This window comes from Heliangelus exortis, chromosome 15 (assembly GCF_036169615.1).
Source record: "Heliangelus exortis chromosome 15, bHelExo1.hap1, whole genome shotgun sequence".
Classification (NCBI taxonomy): Eukaryota; Metazoa; Chordata; class Aves; order Apodiformes; family Trochilidae; genus Heliangelus; species Heliangelus exortis.
Window position 1 is genome coordinate 10,040,112 of NC_092436.1, and position 16,954 is coordinate 10,057,065.

The following is a 16,954-nucleotide window of genomic DNA, read 5'->3' on the forward strand; positions in this document are numbered from 1 at the left end:
TTGCTGGTTGGCCCCTGCCTGCAGTGATTAGGATGGTGTCAGCCAGCTCCTGCCAGCAGCCCATGCACTTATGGGTGGGGCAGGGAAAGGGGAGATGCTCTTTAAAATGTTTTCTGTCTGTTTGGGGGTTGTGCTGAGACAGCAGAAAAGCACCCTGCCTGTATGGTTCTTCCCCTGGGGTGTGAGGCAAGGTCTGCAGGGCTGCTGGAGGGGGATGAGGAGCAGAGATGAGTCCCAGGACCATCAGTAGCAGGAGAAGGTTGGCTCTTGCCCATGTTGTCCTCCCCTGTGGTGTTTGGTTGAGTGCATGTGCTGCAGTGCCACTCCGGAAGGGGCAGCAGGGCTGGGATGCTGCTCCTCACCGAGGAGGTGAGAGTGTCACCAGGGCCAAACACTCAATTGCTGTGATGTTTGAAAGCTCCTTGAATAATGACTTCTTCATCCAGTCCCTAACCAAACAAGTGGAAGCTCTAGAAAACAACAGTTCCTTCCCATGTTGCTGCCAAATCCCTGCTTGTATGAGTGTATCTGAGCAGATCAGCAGCAAGCCAGGACTGCCTGAGGACCTTAGAGGAGCAGAGCTGGTGGGTCACTGGTCCCTGCATTGTCCTTCTGCACCTGCTTAGGAGATAGGAGAGCACCTGGGGAGCTCTGCATGGCTTTGGGATGATGGTGCAGGTGACCTGATCGAGGGCAGGGAGCAATGACCAGGCACTTGCACTGCACTGCAAACATGGGGACAAGGAAATCCTGCATCCAGACAGAGATGGGCACCCAGGTCAGAGTCACTGGGTGCTGGCACAGTCTCAGCTCTCATTTGCTCTTAGTGATGGCTGCTATGTTATAGTGTCCCGAGGGCTCTTCTTGTAGCTGCCCAGCTGAGGTCAGTGCCATGATGCCTGTCTGTGTACAGAATGCTAACAGCCCCTTCCCCTCTCTTGCTTTTCCCTCCCTCCTTTCTGCCAGCAGTTCCCTACCAGCAAAACCCCTACACCTCTGGGAGCAGCTCTACTGTCATCCAGTGCTACCGCTGCGGGGACACCTGCAAAGGAGAGGTGGTGCGTGTCCAGAGCAATCACTTCCACATCCGCTGCTTCACCTGCCAAGGTAGGAGAGTGCTGCCTGCAGAGCTGGTGGCCAAGCTGCAATCCAGACAGCAAAAGGCTGGGGACAAACCTACCTGGCCCACTGAGATGTGGCCACAACCTGGGGGTGGATGTGGTGTGGTGCTGGCAGGGACATAATGGCACAGGGCAAAGAAACACCCACGCATGATGCTAGAGCTGGCAGGGAGAACAGGGGGGAGAGTCCTGGGTACTGCCTGAATGCCAACAGCCCACACTGTGCTGGTCCCAAACATACCCACAACCCATCTGTGATTTGGGGAGGCCACTGCATCCTTCATCTGCCTGCCTGTCCTTGAATCAAGAGGAGGGGAAGGTGTCACCAGCCTGCCTTAGAGGCAGTGAGGTGTGGGAGATGTCCACAGCAGGTCCTTAAGGGGCTGGGAGTGGGTGATGGATCACTGCCACCCATGTGCAGGGTGCCACAAAAGTGCCATGGGATTCTGCTGGGGTTCAGTGGCCCCTGGGGGCAGCTGGAAATAGAGGAGAAGGGTTGCTCAGATCCTCCCTGAGCAGGAGAGCTGTGGAGCTGTAAAAGCTAACAGCCTGGAGCTGATGCTGGAGGGGTCCTTAAGCACTTATCAAAGCATCCAGTCCAGTGGCTGCTTCTGTAGGTTGTAAAGCATCCCATTACCAGGGTTTTTAAAAAGATTTCTCACCTCCGAAGCTCCCAGCACCTTGTGCTAAACAGAGCATAAATCCCTGTCCCCTTGGCCATGCTTTGTTTCTCCTCCCCTGTGAACAGAGGCTTTGGCTAGAAGGGACTCTTCTCCTGGGCTGCAGCCCTATCCTATGGTTTGGGCAGCCCCCCATCTCTGGGAGGGCCTCGGGTTGTTCTGGGGGGCTCGACAATTTGAGGAGGGGTGGCTTGCTGAGCCCCCTGCCCTTTCCTAGCTCAGACCTGTGGGGCTGCTCAGGAATTGAGCATCCAGACAGAGCTCTCAGACAGCCCTTGGCTTCAAAGGGTCCGGGAGCTGCAGGGAGAGAGCTGCAGGGAGAGTTTGGCAGTGCTCGCTGCCTGATTTCCAAGTGAAAGGGAATAAATAATGAGAGGAAATCCTCCTGTCTCACCTTCCCTCACAGCTCCCTTGCCACCTCAGTTGGCTGCTGCCTGCTCCCACTCCAGCCCCGTGGGTTGTCCCTGAGGTGTCCCCGGGAGCCTGGCACCTGGTTGGTGCAACCCAGATGGTGTGCTCCAGGTCCCACCGCAAACGGGGACCAGACTTGCCTTGATTTTTTTATTATTATTATTTCTTTTTATTTTTATTTGCTGTTTTGGGAGAGCATCAGGTGCTTGTCCTGTCCCCCCTGGCTGTTTGCCCACAGCTACAAGGTGCAGCTTTTCCAGGGGATGCTCAGTGGCAGAGGAGCTGCATCCCACCCCATATGGACCCTGCTGTGCCCTGGGGAGGGGTGGCTGCTGCCCTGTCTGTCCCCAGATGGAGGTGGGGTGTGCAAGGACAGAACAGAAGGGTGCTGGGAGAGGAGGGGTAAAGCAGAGGCCAAGATGAGCTGTGCCAGTGGGTGCTCAGTTGCTCTGCAGTTCCCACCTCCACCATCACCTTGAAGGACAGGCAATGGCCATCGTGCAAAGGCTCCAGGACATGGTCCCTGTGCCACTCCTGAGGTGCCTTTCAGGATTTGATGCTCTCTCTGTAGATGGAGGAGGTGTAGGAGGAAAATGACTCTTAAGGGCTTGCCATATCTCCTTGGATTACTCTGATGGGCTGTGCACCACCTACGGTTCCCACAGCAGGGAAGGAAGTGAGGCTGGGCTGGACACCCATGGAAAAAACAAGCAGTGAGAACACCAACCCAGGGTGCCTCAGGAACTGTTCCCTTTAGGGCACAACTCCATTAGGGCTCATCACGGAGATGGCTATGCCCCAGGGAGTGGAGATCTCTTCCTAGCTTGTCCCTAGGGCATGTCCAACTCTTTACAATCTTGTTTTTTGCTTCCCAACACCGTGTGAGTGTCAAATGGAGGGGCTGAACCGCATCCCGGTGCCGCGGGTCCCGGTTGGGATGCCAGGGCCCCTCCCGGGCCTCCTTGGTGAATCCCGACGCTGCCCAGCCCTGGCCCCACCGCAGCCCAACACTGACCTCTTGTGGTGCTGCGGGAAGGCCCCCCAAGCCTGGTGGCCACGGAACCCACCCGAGATACCCTCACCCGCTGAGATCTGTGCCGAGCCCCGGGCTGGACCTGCCCGAGGTCTCCCTGACGGGTGCGTGTCCCCTCCCGCAGTGTGTGGCTGTGACCTGGCCCAGTCCGGCTTCTTCTTTAAGAACCAGGAGTACATCTGCACCCATGACTACCAGCAGCTCTATGGGACCCGCTGTGACAGCTGTGGGGACTTTATCACTGGAGAGGTCATTTCTGCCCTCGGGAGGACCTACCACCCCAAGTGCTTTGTCTGCAGCACCTGCAGGTGAGCTGAAGCCATCACCAAGGGTGCACGACCCTCCCCGCAGAAGCCCCTGGCTGTGCAGCAGGCAGGGGGATGTTTGTTAGCCCACGGCCCCTTGCTCCCCACTCACCTTCACAGCAGGCACCTCCTCTGCATTATCTTAGTGGAAATAAAATGGCTCAGACCCTTCCCTTTGCCACCTGGAGACCCACTCTAATGCTTCCCTCTCTCCTCCTGCCCCAACACACTCGTGCACTTACTGCCTCCCCTTGTAACCCTTTCCTGGAGCCCCTCTGGTCCCTGGTACCACAGGCCCTGCTGGCCCCTGGGGAAGGAGCTGATGAGCAGCCCCAAGCCCTGCATGAACAGGAGCACGTGTCTCACACCTCCCCATTGCTTTTTGGCCACAGGAAGCCCTTCCCCATTGGAGACAAGGTGACCTTCAGCGGGAAGGACTGCGTCTGCCAAAACTGCTCCCACTCTCTCATCAGCACCAAACCCATCAAGATCCACGGGCCCAGCCGTAAGTTGACTGCTCCTGTGATGGCTGCAAGGAGAGGGACCACATGGCCCTGGATGTTGCAGGAGGGGGTGATGGCTTTGGGCCAGTGTGCACCACTGCACGGAGCCACGGGTGTTCACAGTGGTTTCAGAGGAAGAACTGGGTAGTCCTGCAGCTCCACCCCAGATTGCAGGTTGCTGCTGGTTTCGGAAACTCCCTTGGCCCATTTGTGACCTGGGTGGGTACCACCACTCCTGCAGGCACTGTCCAGGGCAGTGGGGAAGGTTTAAAGCTGGATTTTCTCTGAGGCAGTGCCCAGACATTGCTTTGTGTCCAGGTACACCAAGGTCTCTGTGCACATGACAGCCTGGGACCACTTGGGTGCTTTCCCAATGCTGCCATTAGTCACAGCCTTTGCAAACCCTCAAGGTCTCATTCTCACAGCCTTGTGCTGATGAACCTGAGGTAAAACTCAGCAAAAGCAACAGTCAGGCTTTTGGGTACATTTGGCCTTGGTTTTGACCCCAGGTTGTTCTTTGGGATACCCTCTCTTCATGCCATCCCCCTCTCATGGGGCACTGACCCCCAGTCTCTCTTTAGTGCTGTGCCACTACAGAGGACCCCATGGGGGCTGTGTACTGGGGACTGGCAGAGCATTCCTGTGACGTGGAGCTGCTGCACACTCACCTCAGGCTCTGTCTGGAGCAAGGGGACTGTAGTATTGTTGTCCATGCTTTGCTGTCTCCCATATGCCTGGTGTTTGCTGCTGTCAGGTCCCAGGGGAGCTGTCTCAGCACAGCATGTGGGCAGGAGGCAGGGAAAGCTGGGAGCTGTGCCACCCCGTGATGCCCAAGCCCTGCCATGTCAGCAGGCTGAGCCATGGGGGTGGGGGCTGGGCAGGGGCCTTGCTGCTCCATCTCAGCAAACCTTGGAACATCGGTGCCTGGAGCTGAGAGCTGCAGTCATGGCTGCACCCAGGACCACGGTGTCACCCATGGGTCACCAGTGGTGACACTGCTGGGGACTGTTCAGACTGAGTTATGAGTTGGTGCTGATGGGTCCCAGAGAGCCCCTCCAAGCTGCCTCCCCCAGCCCTCACCGTGGCCTTGGTGCAGTTAGGGGATGTGGTGGGGTCTGAATGAGGTTTCCTCTCTTCTTCCACAAGGACCCTGGGCTGTTCAGAGGCAGACTGCAGCCAGCAGCACCTCGCTGTCTCCCACAGCAGGGCAGGTGAAGAGCAGCTGCACAGCTCTGCCTTTTGCCTGCCTTCCTCTGCCTTCCCATCCCCTTCCTCCCTGGCCTGCAGTGCTGGGTCACCTGAGGCCACCATTCTTTATTCATAGGCAGCTGCAGGCAGCAGTCAGATGAAGCTTGCTGCCTGCTTTTGCCCCTTGCAGCTGAGGTGACCCTGGCAGCATCACCCAGACAGGGTGGCAGGGATGATCTGGTGCAGTCTGCAGGGAGGAGATTCCTAAAGAAGGATGCTGAGCTTCCCCCTGTAGCCCCAGCCCAGTGAGTAATTCAAAAACCAGCAGCATCTCTGAGAGAGAGAATGGATCCTGGCTCAGCTGGGGTCAAAAATCTGCTCCCCAGCTTTGTTCAGCAGGCAGGGACTTGGTGCTGAGCTGCTTGGGGATGGGATGCATGGAAAAGCCTGCCTGGTTCAGGCTGCCTGTATGGTGCTGCTGCATATCCCTGGTGCTGCTGCAGGGAAGGGGGTGAAGGAGAGACCCCATCCAGGCAAACCTGCTGCTCAGGAGGAGAAGAGGACAAGGAGAAGTCAAGGTCAGGGACCAATGGCCCATGTGCTTCCTGCTCTCAGCCTTGAGGGGAGCCAGGGGAAGCAGAGAAGGAAGGGAGGCTCATAAATACTGCTGTGGGGCCGGACGTGGCTGCTGGAGAACACGGCCCTTCCTCTGCTGCCCTCCTTGCCAGACACTTCTTCCCACTGCTCCCGTCCCAGAGGGGAGCCCCTGGAAACCCACCAGGACACCACAGCCCTGCAGCCCACACACTTGCCCTCACTCAAGCTCATCACCTGGCAGGGAAAGCCGGCTCAGAGATGCCAGATCCAGCAGGAAGCTTTCCCTCATGTCTTCTTTTTCTGGGAACATGCAGAGGTGGCACATTCCCTTAAAGAAATGATCCGCAAGGGGAGTAGTCTCAGGGGCAGGGTGTTTATAACAGCACCATCCCCTAGAAAAGGGGTCCATTGGGGCAGGACTTTGCTCTGGGTGCAAGGGATGTGCCAAGCATGGACCAGCAGATATGGGTGTTCTCTGCAGTGGACCCACACACTCCTTTCTCCTTTCCCCCCTAGACTGTGCAGGCTGCAAGGAGGAGATCAAGCAAGGCCAGTCCCTCCTGGCCCTGGAAAAGCAGTGGCACGTCAGCTGCTTCAAGTGCCAAACATGTGGGATCATCCTCACGGGCGAGTACATCAGCAAGTGAGTGTCAGCAGCAGGCATGGCCCTGCCTCCCCGTGCTGGGCTCTGCCCCTCTTGCTGGGGCTGCTCAAGGGGGTCCCCAGCCCAGCTCACCCACAGCTCATCTCCTTCCCTCTCTCCCAAAGGGATGGCATCCCATACTGTGAGTCTGACTACCATGCCCAGTTTGGCATCAAGTGTGAGACCTGCAACCGGTACATCAGTGGCAGGGTCCTGGAGGTGAGTCCTGGGGCCACGGCCACCCCACCCTGGTCTGTAACAGGGACTGCCTGTGTCCTGCCCTGGGAAGTGTATTTTGGGGAGGTGTAGGTGTTCCATTATCCTGCACCCATGCCTCAGTCTTTCATGGCCAGGGATCTTCCCATGGCAGGTGTGCAGACACAGTCTGACACTGTCTCTGCAGTAGAGCTCCACTATGCTGGAGACATTTGGAATAAGGGCCTGACTGGATCTCCAGAAGCAGCCAGAGTATGGTATGGCCTATGCATGCTGGGGAATGTCTGGAGTCCAATATCTGGGGACACCATCCCTAACCAGCTGCCACTGTGCCCATCTCCAGGGCATCCCCTCCATGTTCGCCCCAGCCTGCCTTCTGAGCACATCCCCGTGCAGGCAGCCTGCCTGTTGCCTTGGAAACACATCCAGCATGTCTGCCCACTGCAAAGCCTGGGTGAAGAGCTGGAATACCCAGCTCAGGAGCAGCCATCCCCACAACATAGACCTTCACAGGGAAGCCACCAGGGCAGGGGTGTCCCCTGCTCCTGGCCAAATCCAGAGGGAGCTTTGCTCAGGGACAGGATACTGTCCAGCAGGAGCTGCTCTGACAGAGCCACTGAGGGATGTAGGGACCTGGGGGTGTTGCATGGTGTGGGGTGTTTGGTGTAAGAAGGCAGGTGAGAGGAGCAGATGTGACCTGGAACCCCTCCCCTGAGCTCAGAGTTTGTGTTGCTGACCTGTCCAGGCACTGCTGCCTCCTTGCTGCAACACTCTTGTGTTTTTTCTCACTTGGTTCAACCACAGCAAAGTCAGGGTGAGCACAGGACATTCCTGTTGCTGCATGTTTGAAGGAACAGATGTAGAGCAGCTCTGCAGGTCCTGACAGGCATGCAGGTGGTGGCAGCCTGCCTGGAAGCTGGAGATGGCCCCGGGGCAATGGCAAGGAGGCCATTCCCTGCTCTCCCATCTCCCCTGGGGAAGACGCTGGATGAATCCATGAGATGTTGTCTGGCATCAGCACCTTGGCTGGGCACTGGAGCCTTTCTGGCATCATAAGGCTCTAGTAGGCTACAAGTGATGTGCTCCAGCACCGGGATTCCTGCAGGGAGAGCTGAGGTGCTGCCACCTTGCAGGCACTGTCATGGAGCTGAGAGGGGCACAGGGCTTGGGTGCTGGGGGGCTGTGCTGTGCTGGGACAATAGAGCATCCCTTGCATCTTCATGGCCAGGGCTCAGCCCCCGCTCCCCACCCAGCTTGTGCCTGCTCACAGTTTTGAATTATCTGAAAAAAAACAGAGGCTTTAATTGTTTTCTCCAGCAGAGCATGAAATGGAAAGGGCACCTTTAAATAATTTTAGTCCTTAAGGAGCTTTGTCGTGCTATCCTGGCAGCCTCCGGGTTTTCTCAGCCACTCCGAGCCGCGCAGCCAGGCTTGAATGATTAATGAGTCTTTAAGGGACCACAAGTGATAACGAGCAGATCTCTTCCCTCGCAGCATCTACCGGCCTTTTACGAGCTGTAATTATAACTCGTATAAAAGGAACAAGGTTTGTGCATGGTTTTGAGAATTGCTCCTCAAGGGGGAGTGGTGGGTGTTGAATGTTTTGCAGAAGGTCTGTGTTGAAATCAAGTCGGGACTGAGCTGGTAGGTGGGACTGAGCTGGTTGGGTGGCCCCGAGGGAACCTCTCAGGAGCACCTTGTGCTCCTGCCAGCTGGCATGTGGAGGTGCCTGGGGCACAGGGCTGTCCCCTCCCTAGGCTTGGGTGCACTCCACTTGGGTGAGAGGAAGAGAGGTACAAATTCTCCCACTCACCTTCTACTCCTGCCCTAAAACATTCCACTCATTTTTGGCATAATCTGAAGGGGGAAAAGCCACTGGCCGCTGTCTGCACCGCAAGGAAATTGAGTTCCAGGTTGATTTTTATGGGCAATCAATCAACTGTCAGAATCTCGGTTACCCCCGAAGCAAATTTTCCTGTCGTTCCTCCCTGTTTCCAACCTGCTCCAGCCGCTTCTATCATACCCCTCCCCTTTGCCAGCCAGAGCCTCGTCTTCCTTCTGCTGCCTTAAATTATCGTTCCTTTTCTTTTGGATTATAATGGGAATAAATTGTCCTTTGTTGAGCTCTTAACAGTGCGGCCCAGTTTCCCCCTGCCCTGAGCCAGCTCCAGCCTCCCAGGTCCCAGCCCAGAAAACGAGCCTATAATTGAAATGCTAGCAGGCACATTGAGAGGGAACAAGCTACCAATTACAGCTATTAGCGCTGTCAAAGAGCACCGGGAGCAGCCCAGCTCCTGCTCAGCTGGGGAATAGCATCTCGCTAGTGCTGAAGTTTGGCCGTGGCTTCACAGGAGAAAAGTTTCTTTTAAGTGAGAGGGGCTGGGAGCAGCAGGAGCCCGTGCTTTGGTTTATCTTCGGGCTGCTTCTCCCTCTACTGCTTCCCTGCTGTGACATGCTGGGCAAAAACATTGCTGTTTCTCTTCACACCTGTAGAGGGAAGGAGAGGGTCCGAAGCCCAACTGCTTGGCTGAGCGTTATTGCAGGAGATCCCCGTTATTTCCAGAATCCAAGAGAAATGTATTAAGGGTGAGGTTTGTAGGGGAAACTTGTTTGGGACCGCCTGGCTCAGCTTTCCTGTGTGTTGAGCAGTTCAAGGAGAGCAGAAGGGTCCCAAGTCTGGCTTGTAGGTCCTGCAGAAGCATTAGTGATTGAGCTGTCTCTGGTTTTCTCTGTACGCTGCAGTGGTCTCTGGGGCTACTCCAAGCATTTGCCATTTTCATCTCATCGTTGCCTGCAGCAAAGACTGCCAGGGCTGCAAGCAGGCTGCCAGGCCTTGCCTTGCTCAGAGACCCCTCTTTTCTGCCCACCCTTGCAGGCAGGAGGGAAACACTACCACCCCACCTGTGCCAGATGTGTCCGCTGCCACCAGATGTTCACGGAAGGAGAGGAGATGTACCTCACAGGTAGGATCCTCATGCAGGAAGGAGGGGCTCCCCTGCCCCATGTCAGAGCAGGAACCAATGTGCTGAAAGGGGCAGAGTCCCAGTGCCCACCAGCAATGCCAGACTCTTCTTGAGAGCTCTTCAGCCCCTGTGCTCCTCCTGGGCCATACAGCAATTTTTTCTACCCATAAAACCTTCCCTGTTGCTGAACTGGAGGAGGTTTTGTTCCTTATTGGCAGCTTTTTGCTCCCTATGAGCAATGAGTCTCCCAGTGTGACTTTCTCTCAGTAACCTGTGCTTTCCTGTCACCTCAATCCCCCCTGGGTGGCAAAGGGGGTACTGTGCACTGAGAGAGCTGGAGCTGGGGTCCCATCAAGGCTCAGCTGTGGACAACAAGATGGGTGTGCTCAGCATCCCTGCCAGAGCAGGCCTGGGTGAAGCTTGATGGCTTTACCTGTTCAAGTCTTCAGGGTGTGCAAGGGCCTGTGGTTCCCCAGGCTCTGTGTTACCCTGAGTGTAACCAGCAGGAGCTGCCTGGCTGAGAGCTGCTTGAGCTGAAAGACTTTCTTTCCTTTTGCTGCTTTGCAGGCTCCGAAGTGTGGCACCCCATCTGCAAGCAGGCAGCCAGAGCAGAGAAGAAGCTAAAGGTAGACAGCAGGGTGAGGGGCATCTTCAAGAGGTGGCACGGCCCAGGTGATGTTGCTCCTGAGTTCATGCTGGACATGAACTGTTGTGTGGCATTGTCCAAACACAGGGCTGTTCCCTAAGGAACACAGCCCAGAGGATGGTGGTGGCTGTTAGAGGGGATGTGACTCTTAACACAGCAGCCCCCATCCCCCCTCAGACTGTTGCTCCCTCTCTGTGCCCAGCTGGCCACAGAGACTCTTGCCCACTGGGCCTTGCCAGGCCACTTGCCCGACTCTGGATCTGTCCCCAAGAGAAGCCAGAGCACACAGCAGGGCAGCCTGCAGCACCCATGGCCACTGGCAGCCAGCAGATGAAAGGGCATAGGAACTGGACCTGGAGTGAAATTCAGCCCCAAAACCAACAATTTGCTGCATCCAGCACTGTGCCTGCTCAGGGGTTTCTCTTTGCTGTGCTCTCACCTGTCTTCTGCTTTTCTGCCTCCACAGCACAGGAGAACATCAGAAACCTCCATCTCCCCCCCTGGTTCCAGCATCGGCTCCCCAAACCGTGTCATCTGTGTAAGTACAGCTCTGCCCTCTGTACTGGGCAGGATGGATGCTCTGGCCACAGAGAAGGCAGCAGCAGTTCCCAATGCTGCTCTGCAGTGTGTGGTGTCCCCCAGGGACACATCCAGCACTGGGGGACAGCACGGACAAGCCATGCCCCCTCACCCCAGCAGCTGTACCACCAGAGGGGTGCATCCCATCCTCCCAAGCTCCTCTGCCCCTTCTTACTGCTGCCTCTTGGGCACCTCCTCTTACCTCGTCTTCCTGCTGCTGGGGTGACAGTGGGCTCTGTCTGCTCTGTGCTGGTCCCATACTGTGTGCTTTTCCTTCTCTCCTCCTCTTCCTTTCCATCTCTCTCTGTCTCTCCCTCTCCCTAGGCTAAAGTGGATAATGAGATCCTTAATTACAAAGATCTGGCAGCTCTTCCCAAGATTAAAGCCATCTATGAAGTGCAGCGTCCTGACCTCATTTCCTACGAGCCCTATCACAGATACACATCGGATGAGACACTGGAGAGATATAGCTATGGGGAGGTACTGAGTCTCAATACACCCGGTGCTGGCAGCACAGGGAGCTGAGCCCCAAGCCAGAGCAATGGGGAAAACTTCATGGAGGTTCACTCACTACAGTGGGAATACTTCAGGGAGGCTGGAGCAGGGATAAGACCTCTCCTGGAGGCTCCCCATCACTGGGAAGAGGGGCTGAGCTGGAAGGGAAGTCTTGGTTGCTGCTGTAGAATTCAGAAAGAAACCAGTGACCCTATCAGGTGATGGCAGCACCTTGCCCATGCTGTGCCACAGACACCATGTAGAGTGACAGATGCTGCTCTGCAGGAGGAGACATCACCCTTGGGTGGTTGCAGCCTGCAGCAGGAGCAGAGGAGTGGAGGCAGCACCCACCTGTACTCCTCTGGGGTGGAGGGCCAGATGGCCAGCAGGCTCAGCCCACAGCCTGGCCCCTTGCAGCAATCCTCCTGCCACCCAGCACAGCAGGACTGCCCCCTTGGTCAGGGAGTTTTTGCAAGAGTGTGATATGATGATGCCCAAGTGACATGTGGTATGGGACTGTCCTGCCCTGCTTCCCCGGTGCAGGCTGGGGCTGCTGGATGTTATCAGTAAATGTGTGGAGGAAGAGAGCAGCTCACACAGGGATGGTCCTGGAAGAGGACTCTAAGGGTCAGCATCTCTTAAATCTCCACTCCCAAGGCTTGTCACAAGCCTGGTTTCCTCTAGCCCAGCTGGTGATGATGCAGCAGCCTGGCCATGGGCTGCTGTGGAGCACTGCAGGGCCAGCAGCCACCTTCTCCCCCCTCAAGCTGCTCCACCGAGGTCTCTTGATGAAGCGTCCAGGCTGCTGATTCAGGAGGTGCCATCCTCACACCAGCTCCCTGCCTGGCCAGGGGCTCCCTTCCTGCTGTGCTGCCCTGCTGCCTGGCAGCTGTGATGACGCTGTGACATGGGCAAAATGAGTCACTGTGAGACCCCAGTCTGTCACTGCACCCCTTAACCGTGTGCTGTCTCTCTCTCTCTCTCTCTCCCTCCCTTTGCCTCCTGCCACCTCCAGTCCCTGGGGACCCTCTCCCCGTACTCACAGGTAATGCCCCACCAGGCACTGCAAGGTTTGTCACCTGCTGCCACTGCAGGTGTTGCTCTGCCCAGGGACCACTGGGGTTCTGCTGAATGTCCCTCCCTGCCTGGATGCTTCCCCAAGGTGGGGGAGTCATGGGGGGGACCCTGTCCAGGAGAGTCCTGTCCTTCAGGCTCAGGGGAGAGCAGCACGCAAGCCCTCCCTGCAGAGTGAACTCAGGGTGCATCTCCTGCCCCTTGGGGGACACACACCAGTAACTGGGAACACGCACAGGGAAAGGAGACGTTTTCCAGGCAAGGGGGTGAAAGCCTCCAGCTGGACACTATCACCTGGTCCCAAACCCTGGGCTTTGCTGCCTGCAGTTTGGCAGTGGGGAAACAGTGCAACCTGGGGACTCTGTCCAGTCATGAAGGACATGAACACTGCCCAGCATGTCACATTGCAGAGCGTGCACCCTCCCAGACTGCCACAAGCATGGGGACCCCTGTCCATGGGACACTGCCCCACGTGGTTGGCAAGGCACTGACCTGCCTCATCCTTCATGTCACCAGCTCTAACCCTGCTTCTCTTCACACCTTTCCCCATCCCCAGGACATCTATGAGAGCTTTGACACACGACAGAGGAGAGCCTCCAGCCCTGGCTACATTGACTCCCCCACCTACAGCCGCCAGGGCATGTCCCCCACCATCCCGAGGTCTCCCCACCATTTTTATCGCTCAGGTGAGGATTTCAGCTGCAGTCCCATGCTGGGCTAAGCTCAGACCCCAAAGTGGAGCAGGGATCATCAGACTGTCCCTGATTCTCCCAGGGAACATCAGTGCTTCCTCCTCTGGCAAGTAGGCAGGAGGTCTGTGAGGGGCTGATGGCAACAGGAGCTGTGGGGCAGTGACCAACACTGCTGCGTACATCCTCTGGTTCCCCTGACTCTTGCTGTGGAAGCAGCAAGGAGAGGATGAAGAGACAATATCCTGGCTCAGATCTGAGATGAAGTTCATGGAGATGGGGTGGGGAGGGAGGAGGTCACCCCCATGTCCAGTGAAGACCCCTCAGCTGGCTTGGTAGACCTGGGGAGGGTGTGTATGAGAGGACTTGTTCCCAGATGGTGCAGTAGTGGAAGGTCCTTACACACACACAAATGTGCACACCTTGGGGGTCAGCACAGTGTGTCTGTTCCACGTCTCCTGTCCTTCGGAGCCCCGGAGGAATGACTGGGAAAATCTAAGGTTAGTAAGTTTGGAGGTCCTGCATTTCCCAAGCTACCCCAACACTGCACTGCCAAGGGTCTGTCAGCACTTGCCTCTGCAGCACGCTCGGCTTTCCTGTCCCCAGCAGCGGAGCCTCCTGCTGCCCTGGGGGAGTTTCTTCCGCATTCCGCCTTCCTCCGGAGATGTGGGAAATCTGCCCCTGCTCCATCACGCTCCGTCCTGGATCACGGCCCAGCACATATCCCCATCACCCCCACAGCCTGGGTTGCCCTCTGCTCTTCTAACACCGCTGCATTTAACACCCATTTTTTTTTTCTGCCTCTTGTTCTCTCTCTCGGTCACTTACGGCTGCTTCTGCTCGGCACCGCGTAGGCACCGAGAGCGGGCGCAGCTCCCCCTACTATAGCCAGTTAGATGTGAGGTCCTCCACTCCAACCTCATACCAAGCTCCCAAGCATTTCCACATCCCAGGTAGGCTCTGGAGCACCCCGGTCCCTGGGGAAGCGCCGTGTCTGTGGCATGCCCGCATGTGCCGTCCCCCCTGTGTCGCATGTGTAGCTCCACCGCCTGCCTTGAGCTAGCTGGCAGCAGGATCTACCCCCTGGTAGAGGCCATCCATAAACAGGACCTGCAGCTTGAACCCTCCTCTCTTCCCTGTCACCACCCAGGTGTCCCAGAGCCGCCTGGAGTCTGCTTGATCCTTGCAACATTCCCTCTTCTCCCTCTTCTCTGACCTTTCTCCACCCCTGACACAAAGGCAAGTCCCCTGCAGAGAGCCTGTCCCCTCCCCTGCCTCTCCCCCAGGGTCATGAGCCGAAGCGTGTCTGCCGGAGGCCTTTCCACACCCATCCGCTACAGATGACTATTTTATACTCCCCCTAGGGCCCGCCGCTCCCTCCCCCCAGAGTCTTCTGGGCTTGCCAGATGCCTGCTCCCCTTCTGCAGGGATTGCAGGGGGCCACCAGGTAAGGGCCACCACCCGCTCCCGGCCACGCAGAGCCCACGGGGATGGGGACCGAGTGGGCAGAAAAGGGAGAGTGGGGAGGGAAGCAGGCAGAGCTGCCCATCCATCCTTCAGCACTCGCAGGGGGACCAGAGCCCCAGACCACCCTGCCCAGCTGTAGGCATCTCCCGCTGCCCTTGTCCTCCTCCAAAGCGTGAAAGGAACCCTCCACAATTCAGGGCTGACACCCTGGGACAGCACCGTGAGGACACCCAGAGACTCCCCGTCATGATCCCTCGCTCCCATCCCATCCCATCCTTGCCAGGGTTCGGCCCCGCCGCCTGCCCTGTCCTCCCGCTGCCGGTCGGTGGTTTATGGATGGCCCCCTCCCTGCTCCGCCAGCTCCGCTGCCTGCCCCGGGCTGTAGCTCTCGGCGCCAGGCTCCAGTTCGCTTTCCCTCCCAGCTCGCTCTTTTCTCTCTCTGCTGCGGAAAGAGGCTTTGGCTGATGTTGTTTTGCCCCAGGTAGCTCGCAGGCGGTTCTTCCAGGCGCTGCCACCCCCGAGATCCCGCAGCAGTGGGAGCCGCGGGGCGTTGCTGCCGGGAGGCGGGGGCTGCCGGTGCTCCCTGTCCGCTCCGCTCCGTCCCGGGGCTGGCAGCGCCCATAGCCCCCGGTGCATGCTGCGGCTGGGGCGCTCACTGCATGTCCTCTGTGCGCACCCCTGCCCCAGGGCAGCTGCTCACCGCGTTCCTGCTGCCCGGTCCGGAGCCCTCCTGGCTCTGGCCCAGTGCTGCGCTCCCCTGGGACGCCCGGACCCGGAGGAGTTTGTGTGATGGAAACGAGGTGTGGGAGTAGCATCTCCTGCAGGACCTCTGTCCTGTCCGGTCTCGGCTGGCACAAGCTGACCTTCCCTTCCTCCCTTCTTTTCTTCTTTCTTCCCTTTTTTTTCTTTCTTCCAACAGCTGCAGCCGAGAGTAACATCTACCGGAAACCTCCCATCTATAAGCGACACGGTACGGTCCGCCCCGGGGGGGAATCGGGAGGGTCCCGGCGGGGAGCTGAGCTGGCTGATTCAAATTTAGGGACAGGGTGGATGATGGGAACAGGAGTGGAGGCAAGATGTTAGGGTGCTGGAGTTTGATGATGGCAAAAGAGACAAAGGTGGCCATTGCTTCCTGATGCCAGGAGCCAAAGCAGCCTCTGGAAAGAGGTGTGGAAGGTAAATTGCAGTTTCTCGTGAAGCCCTGGAATAAAATCAAAGCCCATTCTGGATGGATGAAATAGGCTGGGGGAGGTTGAGGTGTGGGAAGGAGGCATGGTGGTGTTTGGTGTCTCTCAGTGGGGATGGCTTCCCCTGTCTCTGCTTGCTTCTGCACAGAGGGACAGCAGCTCCCCCGAGCAGTATCTTAACTCCTCTCTTCTCTCTCTCTGACCTCTCCCTTCCCACTTGCTCACCTCCAACCCCTCGCTGCTGGCTGCACCCACTGCTGTAAGTAGCTGCTGTTGGAAGGGTCCCTGGGGTAGGATGGCTCTGCCACACAGCCTGTCCCTGGTGCTCCTTCCCCTGTGAGCCTCCTGGCCCCTGAGGGAAAGGAGTAGGGTTCACCCTTGGCTTTGTCACCAAGGTGACCTTGGTGGCTTGTGCCACCAAGGCAGGTGCTGTGGGTGGCCCTGCCACAGCCTGATCTGCTTGGGTCACCTCTCTGCCCCTGGGCTGTGCAGCCCACTGCGACTTTCCCCGGGCAGTGACCACCCAGAGCCCTTTTCCTACCAGGGCTGAGCCTTCCTCTGTCCCCTCCTGCCTGTGCACTTATAGCCCCCCAGGTGATGGGACAGCCTGGGCTGGGGCACGGGGATGCTGGTGGCACTGGTGGCACTGGGGCTGGGGTGAGTGCTGTGCAGGAGCCAGAGCTGGTTGTGGTGCTGTGGGCTGCTCGGGTCCCTTCCCCATTCATGTCAGTGACAGATCTGTCCCTGTCCTAATCTCCTGCCTCTGCAACTTGTCTCCAGGAGGTGTCATCAGTTTGAAAATGTATTATTGGCTTCTCAGCTCTGTGCTGTCCCAGATGTAAATTGCTGGTGGGCGCTGGGGAGAGGGGAGGGAAAAGGATTTGTCTTCATCCCAGGGTGTATCTTTGCAAGTCCTGCTGATGAGACTTGGGGTCCTCATTGCATTTACCTCTGCTTGCTCCTTTTACAGACAACCTCCCTGCAGCCACAAAAAGCAAAACCAGTGAAGACATCGCTCAGTCATCCAAATACAGCCCTGCCTACTCCCCAGATCCATACTACCACTCTGAGTCAGAGTACTGGTCCTTCCAAGGCTCCCCCAAAGGTAACAGCCCTGCATGGGGCTGGAGGAAAGGGAAACCTATTCCTGCCCCCAA

At 57.4% G+C, this 16,954-nt stretch overlaps 1 protein-coding gene across 9 annotated transcripts in view; it reads left to right on the top strand.

Annotated features, from left to right (window-relative positions):
• ABLIM3 (actin binding LIM protein family member 3) overlaps positions 1-16,954 on the top strand; it is a 47,858-nt gene that overhangs the window by 26,955 nt on the left and 3,949 nt on the right. For 3 of the 9 annotated variants that reach the window (XM_071758893.1, XM_071758897.1, XM_071758901.1), the window contains exons 2-15: positions 970-1,107; positions 3,370-3,553; positions 3,943-4,055; positions 6,355-6,481; positions 6,607-6,700; positions 9,573-9,660; positions 10,228-10,286; positions 10,773-10,844; positions 11,210-11,365; positions 12,396-12,425; positions 13,011-13,140; positions 13,998-14,096; positions 15,530-15,580; positions 16,768-16,902. In XM_071758893.1, the coding sequence (XP_071614994.1) occupies positions 970-1,107; positions 3,370-3,553; positions 3,943-4,055; positions 6,355-6,481; positions 6,607-6,700; positions 9,573-9,660; positions 10,228-10,286; positions 10,773-10,844; positions 11,210-11,365; positions 12,396-12,425; positions 13,011-13,140; positions 13,998-14,096; positions 15,530-15,580; positions 16,768-16,902 (1,476 nt within the window). The remainder of the gene's footprint in view (positions 1-969; positions 1,108-3,369; positions 3,554-3,942; positions 4,056-6,354; positions 6,482-6,606; positions 6,701-9,572; positions 9,661-10,227; positions 10,287-10,772; positions 10,845-11,209; positions 11,366-12,395; positions 12,426-13,010; positions 13,141-13,997; positions 14,097-15,529; positions 15,581-16,767; positions 16,903-16,954) is intronic. The other 6 variants (XM_071758895.1, XM_071758894.1, XM_071758896.1 and 3 more) reach the window with 5 other exon arrangements.